Source organism: Centroberyx gerrardi, chromosome 1 (assembly GCF_048128805.1).
Source record: "Centroberyx gerrardi isolate f3 chromosome 1, fCenGer3.hap1.cur.20231027, whole genome shotgun sequence".
Classification (NCBI taxonomy): Eukaryota; Metazoa; Chordata; class Actinopteri; order Beryciformes; family Berycidae; genus Centroberyx; species Centroberyx gerrardi.
This window is the reverse complement of record NC_135997.1, coordinates 31,866,210-31,886,476: the sequence shown is the minus strand read 5'-3', so window position 1 is coordinate 31,886,476 and position 20,267 is coordinate 31,866,210. Positions and strand designations below refer to the sequence as shown.

General features: G+C 41.9%; 2 protein-coding genes across 6 annotated transcripts; both read right to left on the bottom strand.

The window, feature by feature from the left end:
* Positions 1-56: 56 nt before the first annotated feature.
* Positions 57-9,971, bottom strand: LOC139920725 (histone-binding protein RBBP7). 4 transcript variants are annotated; one of them, XM_078283716.1, is made up of 14 exons: positions 9,796-9,971; positions 8,513-8,536; positions 8,121-8,265; positions 7,164-7,309; positions 6,051-6,227; positions 5,197-5,312; positions 4,816-4,976; positions 4,530-4,656; positions 4,160-4,237; positions 3,549-3,625; positions 2,966-3,023; positions 2,611-2,721; positions 2,067-2,170; positions 184-247 (listed from the first exon to the last, which is right to left on the bottom strand). In XM_078283716.1, the coding sequence occupies exons 1-13, from the start codon at positions 9,809-9,811 to the stop codon at positions 2,102-2,104; spliced, it is 1,305 nt and encodes a 434-aa protein (XP_078139842.1). In that variant the 5' UTR covers positions 9,812-9,971; the 3' UTR covers positions 184-247; positions 2,067-2,101. The 4 variants fall into 4 exon arrangements, with proteins under 4 accessions (XP_078139831.1, XP_078139885.1, XP_078139865.1 ...); XM_078283705.1 differs by having other exon boundaries at positions 57-2,170; positions 9,796-9,970; XM_078283759.1 differs by having other exon boundaries at positions 57-2,170; positions 8,513-8,546; positions 9,796-9,945.
* Positions 9,972-10,862: 891 nt separating this feature from the next.
* hdgfl3 (HDGF like 3) lies at positions 10,863-18,953 on the bottom strand. 2 transcript variants are annotated; one of them, XM_071910816.2, is made up of 6 exons: positions 18,761-18,953; positions 17,963-18,039; positions 17,378-17,516; positions 16,450-16,611; positions 13,960-14,094; positions 10,863-13,155 (listed from the first exon to the last, which is right to left on the bottom strand). In XM_071910816.2, the coding sequence occupies exons 1-6, from the start codon at positions 18,842-18,844 to the stop codon at positions 13,129-13,131; spliced, it is 624 nt and encodes a 207-aa protein (XP_071766917.1). In that variant the 5' UTR covers positions 18,845-18,953; the 3' UTR covers positions 10,863-13,128. The 2 variants fall into 2 exon arrangements, with proteins under 2 accessions (XP_071766917.1, XP_071766918.1); XM_071910817.2 differs by having other exon boundaries at positions 16,450-16,596.
* Between the last annotated feature and the right edge of the window lie 1,314 nt (positions 18,954-20,267).

The window sequence follows — 20,267 nt, the reverse complement described above, 5'->3', positions numbered from 1 at the left end:
TAGTTGTGGACTTATTTCATCACACTGCAAGTAATTGTGTGGTCTCTGTGGTTTCCCCTTACACAATGAAGTACAGTGCACAATTGTAAAGTGAGTAGGTTGTATGTACTGTGTGCAGCTAAAGTGAAAATGAACAACCGATAATGGATTGTTTTTGTCAAGTTGGGAGACTAAAAAAAACAAGCGTAAACACTTTCTTTTAAAAGTTACAAAAGTTTTATTGCAATTCACGCCAGCTCATGGGGTTCTGCAGGAAAAAAAAAAACACTCCATGAGATTTTCACATGGCGTCTGTCACACAACAACGGAAAACAGGAGAAGAAAAATATACACACATGCATTTACCTCAAGTGCACTAGTTTAGTCTGGCACATTTCGCTCGAGCCAAAATCCTCTGTTCTTAAGCTGTGTAAGAGTTATTTTGTGTACCTGAATGTGCCTCGAAGGTGTCATTGGGAGGCAAAAAAACCCAAAACAAATGAATGGAAGGGAATGTTTCTTCAAAAGACACATGATGATACTATGTAGGGAAAATGACAATGAAAGCCAAGAGTGCTTCAACACTTCGGGCTGGAAAAAAACAGGTATGAGTGCAACCCAGTCGGTCATGTCTAGAGAAGCTGTCTTATCTTTTTAACCCTTGACAGTCGTGACACATCTGGATCAGGTTTCCCAAAAGCATTTCAGAGCTCAGATAATCTTGGTTCATTTGTTTAGGTTTCCTTGCATACCTAAATCCTCCAATAGTGGCCCGGGCCTTTATTTACCTCAACTGCAGAGGGTACCAGGCCTTTATTGGAAGCAGGCTTATATTAGAGACAGGCCGTTATTTCTAATTCCCTCTGTTTGATAAGTATATTTGTTCATATTTTAGTACGAAGCCTGCTTGTTTTCTGATCTGCTTCTGTTGGGGTACGTTAGGTAGACGTTTTTTTGTTACTACAATGCATTATGATAATTACGGTAATCGACGACAGCATGCTCCAGAGACTTCCACCGGCTGAGTCATCTTGTGGCACTTGTACGTTACTACAAACTACAGTTACAAACAGGCACCAGGAGTTTACTGGTATCCACCGTTGTTTGCATGTAAGCTGAAGCTAACTGAACCTAAGAATAGAATCTATACAGTTATATCATATCGGCATTTATTTCGATGCATATGCGCGAGCTCAGTCCACCTGACAGCCCTCTGTTCTGTCGGCGGAGAGAGAGACACAGACAAGCATGGAGGTTTCGGCGTGCCCCTGGAGTTTCCCGGGGGCACGGTTCCGGCCAGTGCCGATAGCTGGGCGCCGATGTGTTCCCGGTGATCTGGTCGAGATTTCGGCGGGGGTCCGGGGCTTGGATCGGGAGGATCAATGCGGGCCGTGGGCGCGGTGGAGAGAGGAGACGGACACGGTCCAGCCATATACTAGGTTTTGACCTAGTGTTGTTTCCTTTGTTTTTTTCCCCGGCCTGTATTTGAGGCCGGCCTTTATTTGTTCGTGTCGACCACGGCCCCGGCCATTATCGGAGACCCGGCTTTTAATTGACTACAGGCCACTAATTAGAGGATTTACGGTATGCAAGTCTTCAGGGGAGCCTGCCTATTGGTTTGTGTGAAATGTACTGTTGAATATTTTAGTTCTCTTTACATAAGGCCTTTGAATGAGTTGAATTTACTTCCAATAAGTTGCAGTAGCTTTATTTGTGCACATACAGGTTATGCACTCTTACAGTCTTAAAACTCCCTTCACCACATAACCCCCCCCCCCCCGAAACACTGGAGACGTTACCACCTAAGCAGGTCTAAAAGGCCAATCCCTGTCCTGTTGCAAACCAATGGGAAAACTATTCTCAGTGCTCAAGTGCTTTTGGGTGCCTGGGCCATGGAAAGGTGTAAGCAAAACGGGACTGAATCCATCTTTCTGTTGGCAAGGTGGAGTCTTGTCCGTGCTGCTTATACCTCCGGTTTATTCGGAAAGTGGACCGGTAGATTTTTTTCATTTTGCACTAGAGTAGAGATGAACCAGAATGGGAGATGGGCTGGGTGTGCAGCCCGGGGGATGGAGGAGGGGTCGTGCCTGGATAAAGACTCCTGCAGAGGGTAAGAGGTGGGTTACGATCCCTGGCCCTCCAGCTCTGATGCAGGGGTGTCTGGCTCCTCGTCGTTGTAGATGTTCTCCGCCTGGAGGAACAGGAGAGAAGGAATACACATGGATTCATGTACATAATGCATATTCATTTTTCTTTTATATGCATCTCAGACTAATGATAGTGTGGTAGGAAGAGGAAAATAAAGACTACATTCAAGTAAATAAAACTTGTACAACATTGACCTCAATGCAACACATGACTTAGTGGCTAGTACCTGAACGTGCAAACAGCTCACATTATTTGCTTCACACAATTAGAAGCTGGGTTTACATGGAGCCTAATGTTCCCTCAACAATCTTAATGACAATCTAACCAGAATAAAAACACCTCATGTAACTACCTCAAACGGAATACACTGGCCAATTCCCAATGAAATTTAGTTCGGTATGAAAGGGCTGGTATAAACCTTTCATAATCCATTCAATAGGAGGAATATTTTTGGGTGTATACACACACAGCAACCGTACTCACCATCTGCCAGACTTGCATGATGTTGTCCTCGGACACTGAGCAGATGACCCAGGGTTCATTGGGGTTCCAGGAGAAGTCGGAGATCTTGGCTGTGTGGCCACCATGGATGAACTGATGGGAAGGAAGAGGTGGACATGAGAGACAACCAATTAGACCCCATTTTGAGGAGGGGCAGACAAGATGTGGTGAGGAAATGGATTTTTGGTTGTGACAGCACTGAAGTGTTTAGTAGTGGGCTTGGCTGACTTGGCTGAAACCTGCCGTGCTGATATAGGTGGAAGATCTAGAGGTGAGTGTGGGACTGGGTGGATGGCAGCTGACATAATCTTGATTTGGGATCTTGGCCAGTACTCACCAGCAGCTCCGGTGGGCCGTCCTCAGCATCCTCAGCCGACTGCTCCTCCCCGATTTTACTGGAAAGGCAGATCCAACAGTATGTGAAACTGAGTCCATTTGGGGAACAGACACCTCGAATATGCAGTAAGTGTGATGTTTCTAGTTTTAAATCATAACTGGGTCCTTGAAGGGACTGTAAGGGGACATACAATCCCTTCAAGGATGTATGAATTTAGCTATATGTAGTGTAGTTGTCTACTTACATTGCAGACAGGTATCCAGTGTTCTACTAAATCATAGCTCACCACTTAACATTCCCTCAGATGGAGGTCCACAGGACAACATGTTATCAGCTGGTGGTAAAAGTTTGGGAATCCCTGTTCCAGGCTATTGCTGACTGTGAATATTGTGCTTTATATTGTTTATGCCTGTAAAGTGCTGTTTGTCCACTCAGGACCACTCAGGAAATAAGCAATTTGAGTAATGATTCTAAGTGTTATGCTCTAGAAGTTTTTGCAATACATTTATACAGTGATTTTCCTAAGCAAAAATCAATCAGTATCTGATTATTGTCTAATATAAAGGCATACTGTAGTTTTTACCTGAGGTCCCAGACATTGAGGCGTCGGTCGGTGCCGCTGGAAGCCAGGATGGTCTCATTGTGAGGTGACCATTGTACCTGATAAAGTAGGAAACAGTGGGAGCCCGCAGTTCAGAACTCCACTCTGACACAAACGGCACAGTTGTTGACTCACACAGCAGCGCAAAATAGACCCCCCCAGTTTTCTGCAATCATGGATTTTTTTGTGGAAAACCAGCTGCATCACTGAAAATGGGCTGCGCCTCAGAACAACAGGAAAGTTTCACAATGATGCAGAAAGTATCCAGTTGCCTGTCGCCACCTCTAGATGTCGCTGAAGGATGGCTGAGCTTTTCACTCCCAGACTGGCAGATTTTCAGCCTTTCACCATCCAATCACAATTGGGGAAATTTTACAACATAGTGGGTGCAGTTTTACAGCTGATCTAAATGTTATGTCTGTTTTTGGGTTGTTGTTTTTTTTTTTTTTTTATATATACACACACACAGGTGACCCGCAGATTATGATTTTATTTTCCATGGAAAGCTGGAGGGACTAACAGGTGAATAACTAAACACACAACTTTATATGCGTTGTGTTTGCATAACACTTGGTTGTACTGCAAATTCTTACCTGGAAAATTTCGTCTTTGTGGGACTCGAAGGAGTGAAGCTTCAGTTTGAGGTTCCTGAGATCCCACAATGCAACAGTCTGAGAGAAATACAGAGATTGACATTAAAACTTTGAGAGATACTGGTACATCAATATTATCAGCCAGTTTTGGTCTGTTATTGGCAAAATTACTCATGACTGATTTTACATTTACACGAGTCCAGGCACAATTCTAAACAAATTCCAGAAAATACAACTGCTTCACAATGCTATATGGGCCTTGAGAAGGCCTTGGTTATCGTATCTATTAAATAACAATCAATTTCAGTGAGCAGCGCGACAGCCCGGTCAAGTTTGTCCAATCCAGGTATTTTTTCCTCCTCTTTTCTACCTTGTCAGCAGAGCCAGTGGCAAGAATGAACTCGCTGTAGGGGTTGAAGCTCAGACAGTTGACCTCAGCAGTGTGAGCGTCCACTGAGTGGCTGGGCTTGGACGTGTTGTTGGACCGAGTGTCCCATCTGGTGGAAAAGAGAAGGTATGGAGTCAGAGCCAGTAAGTATTGGAAATAGGAGGCAGACAGATTTTAAGTTCAGTTTGTCATCCTCATTCACAGAAGCAGAAGCAGTGTGTCGCTGCAGGCTTAAGGAGCAGGCTAGTGGTTTGAAACCGCCACTCACATCATGAGTTTCTGGTCGTCGGCCACCGAGCCAAACAGGGACTCGTGGAGCAAATGCCAGGAAACGTCCTCCACCACCGCTGTGTGGCCGGTGAAGATGGTCTTGGCGTCCACAATCTTCCCTTCCTTCGGCCCGGCACCGATGTCCCATAGGCAGATGGTCTGGAGAGGAAGGAAAGAGACAGGTCAGAGTTGGTATCAATTCTTTTCCACTGCCTCGGTCTGTCTTCAGCTGGGAGCACACTACAGCACTTTTAGGCTGATCATAGCCACATTTTGTCATCGCATCTGATTTCCAAGAATGGACAGAATCCATTGCATTGGAAAACCAGTAAATAAACTCCCTGTAATCCTCTGGTGAGTTTTAGTTATAGTCACTCACATGGTCATCGGAGGCGCTGAGCAGGTTGCCGCTGAGGTTGGGGTTCCAGGAGAGGCCATAGCCTTCCTTCTGGTGGCCTCTAAGCCTTAAGTCGGGGCTACACTCTCCGCTGGGATCTGAAAGACAAACAACACACTGAATTCACCTCCATGATGTGTGATTCATTGGAGTGCGTGTTCTATTCAACACAAACTGACAAACAGAGCAGCAACATGTCGCCATAGCTTGATGCCACTTTCTTGTTCCTTGTCCTCTCCTCTCCTCTCTTATGATGTGTGCAACAGAATTCTAACATAAGCGTGGAATCCCATGGAAATATAAAGGTTTTGGGGGAAATTGCTTCAAATTAGTTAATTTTCCATCACTTTGCAAGCAAAAACTTCTCTGGGGTACTCCTATGACCTGAGCGTGTATTGGCGTATGTTACACGTGTGTGTCAGCATGTGCGTAGATGATTTGTAGAGGAAGAGAGGAGAGGAAAATGTTGAAGCGACCAAAGATACTTGCAACAATTGTGCAAATCAAAGATCCACCTGAAAAATAAAGTGTGTGCATAGTCCGACATTCTGTTATAGAAAATGAAAAGAAAAATTGTGTTCTTTCGTCACCAAGCGCTGCAAACAAGGAGCAGCCCTAACAACATCGGAGAGCAGTCTCAGGCAGGTGCATCTACCCCGGGTCTTTGACACACATATGGATGCGGTCCCTATCAAAGTCCATGACAAGAAGTTCTGCTTTGTTGTGCATGAAACCACTGACAACTGCAGAGACTTTTTGGTTCACAAAAATAAGTAAAATGAGAAAAAAAATGGCCCTAGTATGTGTGTAGGGTGTGTGTAGAACAGCAGTCCAACCTGGTTTGGAGGGGTGCTTGGTGTAGTCAAAGACCAGCACGTCGGATGTGGGGGTCTTGGTGGCGATGATGCAGGGATTCTGGGGCATGTAGCGGGCTCGGTTCACCTCTCCCTCGTGGTTGATCTTGATCTCAATCTCTATTTTTCCACTGACTGAACCAAATCCGCCAAACTCTGAAGAGGAAATACAAACAATCTTAGTACATCCAGAGTAGGAAATTAACAGCAGCAAATACAACATTTGATCGGATTTAAAACCTTTTGATGCCTTGTATTTAGATAATTCAATTTACATTTTAAGGACCTTTTAAGGCCCCTGTGAGCAGCTCTGGGGGCATGATTTGTCATAAAAACTCAATAGTGGACATATCATTTGGTGGATGCAATAAAACAAAAGTATTCAACATGTTGTCAACTATTATTCTTCTGCCATCTGTATGCTGCTAGGTTGGCTTCTGTATGCATTGAGGTTTAGACTTCAACTGTACCTTCAAATCGTTCAACAGCCGTACACACACTCACAGACACATACTACCTCTAACATCACACCAAAGCAGCAGGGAGCCTTCAGCACCCCTGCACACAGCAGGGCACCCATCAACATACCTGCTGGAAGACAGAATAAGACAGTTTCAGCACCCAGGAGGAATGGAGCATGACATGGATCTCACTTGATTCCGTCTCCTTTTCTACCATACAACAGGTTTAATCTATTCCATATTTGATTTCTGTAGGAAATATTTGGGTCTGGCAAAGAACAGGTCTAACAGAACTGAAACAGAGGGAAACTCAAATCACTAACCAACTTTAATAATTTTAATAATTAAGTGCCTTGATGTGAGATAAATATAGATAGATACATCTTGAAGCACAATAGAGCTCTTATGTAATTGCTTTATTGGAGGCAGGTTAGTTTACGGGTTGAGCCTTATTTATAAAACAACACCAACTTAAACCCCTGACCTAAGAAAACAAAGCTTGAAACCTTACATTTCTGTGACTGAGTTTGCCTGTCTTATTGGAAACTTTTGAGTAACAAGCAAATACTTATCTGAAAAGCATTAGATTTTTTGACTAAGATCTAAGCTTGCAGACAACTCCTGGTGTATTTACCTCCTTTCTCGCTGTCGTAGTGTGAGGCATCAAACTGGGCGTCATCATTTGGCACCTGGACGCTGGCGATGACAAGGTGGTTCTGCTCATCTGATGTGTGGGTCCCCAAAACCAGCCTGTGGACAGCATAGTCCTTCCCCTCCGGCCTGCAGAGTACCACAACATGGTGGGTTTAACATTCCGCTAGTCATACTTGGTAGCTTATAGCGTTGACTGCCTTTCAATTGTACATTAGGGCAGGGCTTTAGGCTACTGTAATGAATAAGGAACAAAGTAGGAAGGCATTTCTGATACGCATCTTTCAAATTTTGTCAAAGAATATTCAAAGGTTGTCCAAGACCCTGGTAATGATAGTAAAAGGCCAATAATAAAATAATCAGCTATTATATAGGATTGTATGTGCTATGGTATAAAAGACTAGGTTTTCTCAAATTTGTTACTGTATTCTCTCTATTTGGTAATGCTGCTGATGCGAATGACACACATAGCAGAAGGTGATTTCAGTTTAATCCAGTCCTCTAGTAGAAAAGCTATTATTTTTCTTCAGAGTGTCCACCTTTGAATTTCATCAGAAACATTCTGTCTCTCGTGCTGGCAAGCGCACAATTCTGAGACAGAGAAGCATCTATAATATATACATGCATGTTACATGTACAATTGGTTTGGGTTTCTGTGTATTTTGGCAAAGAAAAGAGCATCTGACCTCACCACCTCTTCATTGTGATTGGTTGGTCTTAGTCATGTGCACTCCTCTAAAATATTTAACTTAACTCTGACAAAGTAGAAGCCAGCGCAGCATCTTTTCAGATGTTATGCATTTCTGTGAATTGTGTTTTAAGTAAAAAAGTGGGAGGTAGTTTGAAAAAAGCAGAATAGTGTGAACACACCCCAACATGGACTCTCAAAGTACAAAGTTGCTCTGTAACAACAGCAGTAAGATGGAGATCATGTGGATACCTGCTGACATCAGGAAGCCACTGGACAGTGAGGCTCGGCCACTCCAGCGCATGAGTCATCACCAGGTCATAGAGGAAAGGTGTGTTTTTCTTCCAGATCTTGTACTCCTCATTGATGACCCTTTCCTCCACAGCATCGTCATACACTGTAGCAAGAGGAGATGGGATAAGCTGGAGTTTTAACGATTTCAAATCAAATGTCATTAATCACAGATAATACAGCTTTCTACATTGGAAAAACTAAACCAAAAGACTGTTGCACCCACACTCTGTCCATTCAAATTGTTTGGTTACAAGTGTGTGGGTACCAACAATGAAGAACTAATTAACAGGGCAACAGAAACCCAAAACTACACAAGAACAATGTGCAATCATGTGAATATTGTGACCTACCCTCCATGGGTCTTTCACCAGTACCTGTAAGACACTGAAGATGTTAAAAAATGAAAGAAATTGACTTGAGCACTTTTTTTGTATGATGTACTTTGTGACCGAGCATAACTTTGGCAAATAAATGCCATGTAAAACATTTTTTGCCTCTCCTTGTTTTGGTGTAGAGTGTGGGTTCCTCTTGCCCTTTCTAAAACAGACTCATTTTCTAAAAAAAATGGATAGTTGGCATCGTCTTTTTAAACATTTCACATTGGCTAACGTAATAGAATAGCTACTATGAGCCTGTTTTTAACCTTTATTGAGGGAAAGTGGACTGAGTATGCATGCTCTATTCCAGCAACGCCCTGCTTCACATCCACACTGGGAGCTGCCCAGTACAGCCAGTCTTCTACTGGTGGCCACTGAGCAACTACACTGGAGCAGGTTGGAGTTCGGTGCCTTGCTCAAGGGCACCCCAACAGTCTTGTTTAGAGCGGGAAGAGATGTTTTCCCACCTAGCCACAAACCAGCGTCTCTAATCTCTAGGCCAACAATCCTGGTCCTCGGGACACATAGTCCAGCTGGTTTTCATTCTAACTATCTAATCAGTGATTAGTTTACATCTGGGATGAGAGGTGGATTCAATTAACTGCAATTAACTTATTGGTAGGATAGAAATCTAGCAGTACTCTAGGTCCTGAGGACCAGGATTGAGAACCACAGTGCTCTACCGTCTAGAGAGAACGTCACGCCAAGTTCCGTTCAGCAGTCTGTCAATTGCTGCCTTGCTTATCGGTTCAGGCACATACCTGGTAGAACATGGATTAAGACCTAATACGAATCGTTTAGGGTGTACTATATTCTTCGGCATAAGTAGTCCACCGCGCAGCGCTTTATTTCAATAAAATATCAACATTCAGAGCTGGTTCACATTGCTCGCTACCGCCCTCAACCACGTATTTAGGTAAAAGAGGATTGTGATAATAACAAGCGAACCGATTTAAAGTTGAAATTTTGTAGAAATAAGTGCCGCTTGGTGTATGTGGATGTATGCCGAATTGAAGAGTGAAAGTTTGGCGTGACGCTTTCTTTATAGCTTACAACAGAGAACCGCACGTACCGCGGCTACTGTATGAGCCTGGAAACGGAGCTAGCAAGCTACCTAAAACCAATGAGCCGTCTGAGCAGAGTTAGCTCAGTAAGCTAGCATGTCATGCTAACAACCATGATAGTAAACGGCCGTGGTGCGCACACAAAGCAGCATTCGGGGAAAATGGGCCACCATCTAGCTCTGGTTAACCTACCCTCTTTATCAGCCATGTTCCCGACTCAGCGGTGTGTCACGATGCCCGAAAGCAAAGTAACTATGAAGACGTTGTTTTAGTTAATAGTGTTATTATCCTAATAACCGCTTTGGTTGTATCGCCGCTAAACTCAGGTCCTTCCTTTTCAGCGCGGATTTCGTCGGTGCTTACTGCGCACGCGTCAGTGCTCATCCCACTCAGGGCCAGCAATGCGCGCGCAGTACTCGGTGCATTCAAGTACTTCTGGTCGGAAATAATAACAAAACGGACTGTAAAAGTAGTCTTGTGGTGACGACTGTTACCTCAGAAATCAAGCGACACAGAGCCACTTTATGCTGCAGTGGCAGAAACAGTGGGCGAAAATGCGCATCAAGCATGTAATTGATGATGGTGGAGTTTTTGTATAAGTATGCACAAAATATGTGACAAACAAGTATGCTGCCTTCATATGTCGGAAATATTGAGTTACTGCTGCTGCTGCTGCTGCTGCTGCAGCACAAAGTAGCTCTGTGCCTCTTGATTTCTAAAATAACAGCCACCAAAGAACCACTTTGGTTACAGGGTCCATTTTGTTATTTCCAACCAAAAGCACTTGAATGTGTGACATCATTTTTATGACTTCTGAATTCAGAAGTAGAAGCTTACAAGGAGCACTTGAAGACAGCAATAGAAAAATCCCACTTTACCAGTCATAATTACCATTTTGTTGGGTCATTCTTGCCCACTCTACCCATAATTACAATATTTCCAACAGTATGACAGCAGCATAACAAATATGTAATCTTCTCCTATTTTTACTTAAACCTTTCTTTTACTTTTACTTTGCCTAGATGAATTTCAGCTTTCATATGTTCTATATTATGTTCTATATATATATTTGAGAAAATATTTTCCAAGGTAACTGTAGTCCATTTCAGTCAGTGGAAATTTAAAATTATTGATTAATTTCAGGTATTTCTGTAGCTTTTGTGGCTATTTCCAAAACATTTTTGTCTATGGCCACTGAAACAAACAGTAACAACATTGAATGCATTCCAATGAGTTTATTTTGTAAAAGTCTTGTCCATAAACAGCAAAAACAGTTTACAGTAAACTACAAACTTTGAAAATGTAAAACATGTTCCAAATACGAGCATAACAAAGATTTGAAGTTAGGGAAATAAAAAAAAAATGCATGAGTTTACATATAGACAGTGTCTTAATCAACTATCATCAAAAAATAAATAGGCCTATATTTCATGAAGACAACTATGAAAGCAAAATAAAGGCAACTGGCACAGAGTTAAAGCGGTGTCGTGTCATCTTCAACAAATCATCTAAATCAACAATCATAAAATTGAGTTTGGCAATTTCAGAAAGCATTATCACATTGTTTATTGTTCACAATATTTCAGGTGAAAACCATCTTCACACCTCTTAGTCTCCCTTTAAAGGTAATCTGGTACGGTTTACTTTTAGATTTGGATGCTGAACCAAGGCAACATAAAAAAACAGAAGGTGTATTTCTTTTCCAAGTCCACCGCGTATCAACAAGTATCCGACTTAAAACCAAGAGTCAACGGAATACCTTCATAAAAGAACTGATTTGGAGTACAACAGTTGAGCATGCCACTATAAAAAGCTTTGAAATATACAGTGACCTATTCCACAGATACACAGAAGAACAGATATATCACTTTTCCATAAAAAGATGAGCTGTTACCTAGAGCAGTCCAAGTAGAATAGTGGTCCTATATTCTACAACAAAAGTAAAATATACAGATATAGTTAATATTGAGTTACAATGTGTAACCCACTTGTGCACAACACTTCATACATTTATCTATGTATTTCCATTCGTCTTTTTCTGGTTACATAAAAGAGTAACGTATAGTGTGATGGATAATGTTTTGACAGTTACTGTATATTCCACGAGTCCCTCCCGTTTTTATCCTCGTAAAAAAAGCGATTTCAAGCTACAACTAGAGTGATCAGTACACTGCAATACCCAACATATATCATAGACTGTAAGAGAGTATATATACGGTATATGGAGGTCTTATCAAACATGTTTGTACACAGTGACGGGTGATAGGTGATCGACTCAGATAGGTAGGCAACGGGCCAGTATAAATATTGATTCATGGTTATCTTACACTATGTTTGGTTATCAGGTGCTGGGAACCCCCCCACCCCCCCACCCCCCCAACCTTACACCCTCTCCCCCGTTTGTCTGGCCTAAACCCAAAGACAGATGTGGTGACATGGTGGATATTATGTATTGTATCATAACGCGTAGGGATGCACCGATACCGCTTTTTTTCACTGGATTTCACAAACTAAAAACTGAAGTATCCGATACTTTACTTTTACCAAACAATATAGAGACTTTAGACCATTAGGGGTCACTGGAAAAAAATACATGTTTGAAGGAGGGCAAAAGGTTTTTACTGGAAGCACAAAATGACCGTAATATATCTTGAGGGGGTTGATAGCGCGCGAGCGGCACTGTAACACATTACAGCTACGAAGGCTAAAAAGCCTCGTTCTCAAGCCGAAAGAAGCAAATGACAAAGCAGCGTTATTATTACAGTATTCTGCTGATTTGTGATATATTAGCTCTTCACCAGACGTTTCTGTTGGATCTCTCCCCTTTTAAGTATGAACAGATAGTGAGTACTAATACAATGCTTGACCTTTATTAGATGCTCGGGAGGAGCCCATCTATAAGAGCCGGGCTCTGTGTATGCGTTCATTCATACGTTCATCTATACACTGATTAGGGGAATTATGGCATGCACCGTTTAGGCGGCGCAAAGCCCTAAGAGTCCTGCATAAGGGGAATCCAGTGTGCGCTCGTACACCAGGCAGTACGGTAGAGGTCAAAGCATAAACCAACTGGAGGCTGGTGGAAGTAGCTCAGTGATTTTCTAATGGCTAAGTGAATGCATAAATTAAATATTTTGTTCAGTGATTCTCTTAGTTCTAACAACACTGCGGACCCCCCACCCCCCGAGCAGCTAGGAAGTGCTAGTGCAACTGTTGAACAATAAACTGAGACCATTAGGGGTCACTGGACAAAAATGATTTAAGGTATCAATCTTTCTCCTTTAGAGAGATCCAACATAACAAATGACACTGATGTAATGCCCAATTTTTTTTGCCCTGGCATCGACCTGATATCCGACCCCAGCATCAGTATCGGTGCATCTCTCATACAAAGACATGAGTCCAACAGATGTGTGGAGGTGACAGTGGTGGCCAGTAGACGGTGCTGATGAGAAATCATGTTGTAGTTTCACCTTTCCAACATCACAGCTACAAAGAATGACTTCCCTTCCCTGTCCTCTGCACTTAATGTTCTTCTCTGAGCAGCTGATTCTGGGGGAAGCAGAAGAAAAAGAATGAATTAACAAACAATTAAACATATGGAATTGCAACTCTCCAATATTATTTCTTGGTGATAAATCCCATTCACATTTTTGAGGTTAAGGGTGACACTCTCCAGGGTTCACATCAATACCTGTCCCACAAACTAATTATAATGATACAATAATAATAATAACATATTAAACACTTTTTAAAGTTACAAAATGCTATTAGGAAACACAGAACTAAAAAATATCATGCAAAATAAGTGACACATAAGAACTGTTCCTTGTAAACATTGCAATGGCTTGACCTATTCCCACACTTCATAATTTTACTTTAATATTTTATACTGAACTTAATTATTTTATTTTTGTATTATTATTATCATTATTATTATTATTAAGTTAAGGATTTTCTAACTTCTGTTTTGAAAATTGCTGTATAAATAGAGTTTATTATTACTATATTACCCAGGAAAACCTGTCAGCATTTAAAAGAATGATGAGGAGCACATTTTTCACAAATCAGTCATTTTACAGCGATTAACAGTGTAATGAAAAGCACTTGTCAACAGGCACGTTATTGCAGCTTTCTTATTTGGCTTGCAGCTTTCATCAGTCCCCACACTTTTACTGTAATTTTATCAGCAAAACTGCCTCGCAATTTTTCCAAAAGCTACTGCAAAATCAAGCATTTTTGGTCAGGAAAATTATAAAAGCTCCCTGAAATCATGAAGTCGTGGAAGGACTGGAATATGGAAGGTGGATTGTTGAACTAATGGTATGTGAACATGTAGGTGCTTAGGAAGCCCACCTTATTGTCGGTGGTGTTTTGGATGATGTCATTGTCGGGGTCTCCTCCCTCAGAGCCGCTCTTCTGGTCGTCGTCCTTCCCATCCTTCTCCAGATCCTCCTCTCCGGACGAGATCCTCGACAGCTTGGATGACTTCTGACACACAGACACACAGATCAGGATGCAGGAAAACCTGGCTGCTCATCAACTGGCAAAATATGTCAGTCGCACATCATGCTGGGCATGGGAATGGAATAGAAAAGACAAATTCAGCAGAGGACCATAAGCAAAAGACTGAAAATCAGTCTTGGGTGACCTGACAACACACAGTTCCACTGTTCACTGTCTTTGCAACTGATAATGCAATAACTGGCAGGTAATGTAATAACTGGTCAAAACCTATAAAAGTGTCCCTCGAAATGAGTCTGAAAAGTCATAAAATGTTATGTATGTATTATGTATGTATGTACAGTATGTATGTATGTATGTTAAAGTAATAAGTTGCTGGATAATGCAGTAACATTTTCAGACTGATACTGTCATATTTCATTCCTGATAATTATTACATTAACTGACATTTATTTTTTTTGTAATATTATAAGGGGTGTAACATTTTTTCATTAAATAATACTTAAATAATTCATCAATAATAATGACACTGTATTTGTAAATTTTATGGATGTAAACATTATAATTACTACTACAGTCTACAGTCTTTAGTTATCGGTCTGGAGATGTCACAGATATGACATTACATATGAAATGATCAGTTGTTACCTGCTTAAATGCTTCAAGAGCACCATTTTAAAATACAGTCATTTCAGCAGTGGTCCATGAGTGTGGGGGTGAGGGGGGGTGGGGAGGTGAGGGGGGTTGTTAAGGAACAAGCAAATTATTGTCCCCCTTCACATTTGCCCAGAAACAATGAGGACACATTTCATCTTTTCTTAACAGAGGAGAGGCCACCCCCCCCCTCTTTATCCCCTCTGAACCCCCCCCCTCCCCCCCCGCCCCTCCTCTTCTCAGTATTTCAATGATGTGACAGCACTCTCTCGGAGCAGCAGCCTGCTCTCCAGCAATGCTACATTCCTTCGGATGCACCACATGTGCTGTGCGTAATGGAGCCCAGTTGCTAGGCAACAGCGGTTGCTAAGCGAGGAGTGGGATGCGGGTGACTTTTTCAACCTGCTTCCATTTACAGCGGCAATGGCTTATGCACTAATACAGTAACACACTACGGCAGCGGCCGACTCTGCAGCGCGCCATCCATTCACAACCATATACCTTTTTAGAGTAATGGCAAGGTCAAACCGAAGAGGACGCCATAATAAACACAGCAGGACCCCCAGGAACGGAGGTCGTTTAAGTAACTAAAATGTTTGGATGAATGAATACAGTGAATTACCACACAAGGAAGGTACAGTCTAATTTTCAGCTGAAGGAAATTGAAGGAATTAGCAGGGCTGCCCTGGTTTTAGAGAGATCTTCCCTTAACTGGAAGGTTCGATCCCCTTAACAGCCAATGTTGTTTCCATCAACAGCCATGTGTCCTGCTGAAGTGCCCTGGAGCAAGACACTGAAGCCCTGCCTGCTCACTGACTGTATGTCGCTCTGGATCAGAGCATCAGCTCCAGTAATTATCACTAATGAATAAAAATGTCCTCTCTGCATCTTTTGTTCACTCTGCCCTTTCTGTTTGAATGCCTGAAGTTCAGATACAGCCTTTAAAGGAGAGATCCACCCTGAAACACTTCAACAGCTATTGGTGATGCACCTTGCATTTCTGGGCAACAATCATACAGGGAGAAATCCAGACAGAGAATCAGAGAGACCAATTTCTCTACCAGCAGTAGCCTAAATAGACCAGAATGCAATGCAGCTAAAAGACAAGTTGCATTTTGAGCAAGGGGGCACAGCCATGATCATAGTCATGTATAACCCACAGCTGAATGATCACACTTTCAAGCTATTTATATGGCCACATGCCCACCTTTGATTGAAAGCAACAAGTTCACAACCCCTTCTCTGGGGTTGCCAAAAGGCATTCTGGGAAATGTAGGGAAATCACAAACTGAAATACAAGTAGACGCAGGTTGAGGGAAAGTGGGTGCAACAAAAAAAGTTAATTACAACACTACATCACCAAATAACTCCTGGAATGCATTGAACATCACAGACCGATGATATGTAACTGTATCTGATGATGGATTTTTCCTTTAATGCAACTAACTTAACACAACTGACCTCTATCACTCATCCAAGGGTCCTACCTCTCAATAAGATGTTATTGCAAATATGATGTAATAACTGACCTAAAAAGATTGCAAATCCACTTTCTAAATTCATAACTTCCGCCCTTTAAACCGATAATATCATCAAGCCTTCAATTTCAGACTGGTCATGTGACAGAGATAAGGGGAGTCACTTCTTGTCACTTCCTCTGTACTGCTCCTATGAACCTAAATTGTCCTCACTGCCGTGTTACCATGTTCATCGGCTGGAGCGGAATACCTTGGAGGCGGCCGTCTTTTTCCGTTTGGATCCGGTCTTGTCTCCCTTCAGCTTTTCCTTGTCATCCTCCTCCTCTACAGAGTCTCCCTCCTCTCCCTCACTGCTGCCGTCGGCTGCGTTTCCCCCCTCTTCTGTTTCTGATGAACTCTGTTGCTGGATGGCCTGTGTGTGGAAACAACGGCTGTTTATTAGAGGGATGCGTCTGAATAGTCAGTTATTTGTTTTAGGGTTTTTTAAGAGCTATTCCACAATTGTAAATGCAATCTGATTCATTTGCAACAAAACTAAGAACAGAGATTATGATTGATTATTTATACACTGAATGAAAGAGTACTAATGGGACTATTTGTTCAAAAGTGGACAAACAGTATGAGAGGTAGCAGTTATAGGGGAGACACAGGACAAATTAATTACTGTTTCACCATATCTGTCTGTCACTATTTTTAATGAAAGCAGAAAAAAGCCCTATTTGCTCTGAAAGTAGCCTGTAGCCAATGTTCAAACTCATTATTTCACCACTGCATGAAGCCTTTCAAGAAGTATGCAGAGTATGAGCTGGGCACACAATCTAATATGCTGTGCTATTTGTAATATTATACATACTTATACATAATATACATGTGTTTACATGATATTTCATAATACAGCGTTATAAATTCAGTTATACCTCATGTCCTGTCCTGGCAACTGACACCGAGAATCCTCAAATTTATCAACATGAGACTGCAAGGCAAGAAGAACTAATCCAAGTTTCTTATTCAGTTGCCTTGTGCTTTGAACAGCTCTTTTATTTGTGCCTTATAGTTTTGGCAAGGCAACAATGTGGCTTTGTGGAGCGCCGGGCCTGTCTGGCATCCCGGCTAGCCCCCTCATGCTTTCTCCCTCTGTCTTCTCCCTGAACCGCAGACATAATAGACTGCCGACTGACCTGATAGCCTGTGAACTTGACTCCGGGGTTGTTCTCGATCTCCCACAGGCCCTCGTTGAAGCCTTTCCTCTTGTTGGACTTGCCAAACTTGTCTTTATACTCCTTGTAGGGCAGAAGATCCTTAGGGCCCAGGAATGCACTAGGGAAGAGGGGGAAGGTATATTGAGATGAGGATTAAATATTGACCGATATTGGCTTTTTTATGAACTATCAGATATCGGCCAGTCAGTGTCGTCAAACATGCAATGAAACTTTATTTTCTTTGCACATTTTATTTAGTCATTTAATGTTTTTTCATCCAAAAATATCAGTATTAGTATCAGCCTTCAAAAACCCATATTGCTCGAACCCTAGTTGATACAGTTCTTGACAAAAACATTTGTCAGCTTGGTGCCAGCACACACTAAGTTAAAATAGCACCAAGCATGTGGCAGCAATGTCAGAAACTGTTCCCAATATGGTGAAACTGCATCATGGCTCCATAAAATTCACTGTAATTACACTCTGACGACTTTTTGCTTTCTTTAAACAACATAAACATGAGTGTGTATTGAACACCACAGATGTAGGAAGAAGCGTGCCTACGTTTCATGGGTCCCAAAGAAGAAGATGGGATACTTGTTGGCGGGCGGTTTGACAGCTCCTTCTGGAAGCTCATCAATCTGATGGGAAGACAAAGTGAAGGGAAAGAGAGAGAGTGAAGAGAAAGAAAGAAGAGGGGGGAGAGAGATGCTTATAGTGATTATAGTTATTGTAAATGGCTAAACATGTAGCCCGACAACCTATTGCTCTATTGAAATTTCACCATAACTCTGACATGATAGCCTATGTGCGCCATTGAATTTGAGGCCATTATGTCTCGTATAACAGGCTGTTGTGTATGTTACAAATCATCATTTGCGACAAATGTCTTGGGTATATTTGTAACAGTGTTGTAGATAGAGGCACAGCGGGTTACCTGAGGTCAATTCTAGGCTAATTTAGTCAATGAGTGATACATGGAACCATTACATGAGAAACGCATATTAAACTAAAATGACATTTGTTTCATTACAACTCAAGCTAGGCTTTATAGGTACTGAATGGAGCAGGAAACGCAAGAAACAGCTGCTATACCCCTAACACTGTTGTGTTTATTCCACATTGGAAAAAAACTACATTTTCCACATTATTACTCTACATTATAAACATAAATAAAGGCTCTTTATGGACATTTTGGTCGTCAGTCGCCGGCATATGTTCCCCAAATCGGGTTGTGGAGCCACCCCAAGCCAAGGTAGGGCACCGTAGCATCCCTCCTGTTCCCCCAGCAAAGCAGCGGCTGTATTGTGCGAGTCAACCCCGCCTCCCTGCGCTCCCAGCCCGGCTGCATCCTAGACTCACCCTCGCCGGCCAGTGCGGGTATCCCTTCATCTTAGCGAAAACCAAATCTCCTGCCTTGTACTCCCGCGGCCGTGGTCGTGCCATGTCGTTGGATAGAAAACGAGGTTTAAGATGTGTTTATAATCCTTTTAGTTCTCCCCGGGGCCCTCAACGCAGGGCTAAATTATCGACCATCAATGTTTTTATATCAAGACTGCAGTTTACACGGAAATAAATAATTAAAAAAACGCGGAAAACGGGGCCTGTCAACGGGCTATCCTCTTACGCACGAAAACAGGTGTAAACGGAGTTGAGAATGGCCGTAAGGTGGAGCAGGGCTGCCTACACCAACGCAAAGCTGGCCTGAATTAAAAAAAATAAAACTTCCGGTCGTGGCTTTCAAAATAAAAGCCTTGGTGACGCACATGCGTTTAAACGTTTCTGTTTAATACTTTTATTGGTTTTCAACATTATACTCCAGAAAGTATTAGAGTACAACAAACTGCATATTTCACAAAACTTGGACACCCCCCCACCCCCACCCACACCCACACCCAAAAAAAAGTGCAATATCACATCAAAACTGCTCACCAGACATTGATTCCCCTTACATCTCCCTTCTCCCTTTCCCGAAGTATAACAGAATGAATGAATGGATAAATTAATGAATTAACTTTTTACAATCAAAAGTCATATTTTTTTCCCTTAAAAGCATAATATAGCCTATGGGAAATATATATAGGATCCAATCCTCACAAAATGTAAATCAGATTGATTGTACCTAGCTACTTAGTGTACTATGAATTTTGGTCATAAAAATGTATATCACTGAGCTGAAGTAGGTTTACTGTCCATTACAAGTCAGCCAGAATAAGCCTCCATTAGAGTGACCTGTGCTTTTAAAAAAAAAGGACATGTTCTACGCCTTTTTCTGAAGGCAATCATTTAATATCCGGTCTTGTTCTGGCTAATTCTGTGTGGCTTGACGTAGCTGGCAGCAATAGCCGGATTAAGGAGCCACTGTTGGTGAAGAGGAAGAAAAATGGAACTAATGCTTATTTGTTTTTGGGTTTTTTTTTTATCCCAGGAGCAACCCAACACACACACACTAGCCAGCACCATTCCTATATTCCTAAAAGGCCTTATAGTGTGTCTTTGATTCTCAGTCGTGAGTTTATAGTGACCTTATCATACTTTGTTTTGTTTGTTTGTATCATCATAATATAATATTCCTATAAGGACTTAGTATTGCTGTGATATTTGTGTAGTAACCTACCCTTCTGAAATGTATTATTGGATTACTATGTTTGTTGTAAGCTTGTAATAAAGCCATGAAAAGGAGAAACATGTCTAAAATATCCACCTAAAGTCTAGTCAGTTTCCATTTTAATTCAGGAGATGATAAAGGAGATGATCTCTAATACTTTATTAAATTTAAAGATTATAAAATGGCCTCCAATCAAATAGGCCAGTGGATGTTATGTTTAGATCAGCGGTGCCCAAGTCTTTTGACATGGAAGACTGAGGG

What these genes read in the sequence shown, in the direction of transcription:
- LOC139920725 (XM_078283716.1), bottom strand. An exon ending in CAAGCACCCCTCCAAACCAG is followed by an intron (nt 5,313 to 6,050) that starts GTTGGACTGCTG and finishes TTTGTCTTTCAG; the next exon opens with ATCCCAGCGGAGAGTGTAGC. An exon ending in CCACTGGCTCTGCTGACAAG is followed by an intron (nt 4,238 to 4,529) that starts GTAGAAAAGAGG and finishes TATTTCTCTCAG; the next exon opens with ACTGTTGCATTGTGGGATCT.
- hdgfl3 (XM_071910816.2), bottom strand. Translation starts at nt 18,844, where the DNA reads ATGGCACGACCACGGCCGCGGGAGTACAAGGCAGGAGATTTGGTTTTC. An exon ending in ACCCGCACTGGCCGGCGAGG is followed by an intron (nt 18,040 to 18,760) that starts GTGAGTCTAGGA and finishes TCTTCCCATCAG; the next exon opens with ATTGATGAGCTTCCAGAAGG. An exon ending in AAAAGACGGCCGCCTCCAAG is followed by an intron (nt 14,095 to 16,449) that starts GTATTCCGCTCC and finishes TCTGTGTGTCAG; the next exon opens with AAGTCATCCAAGCTGTCGAG.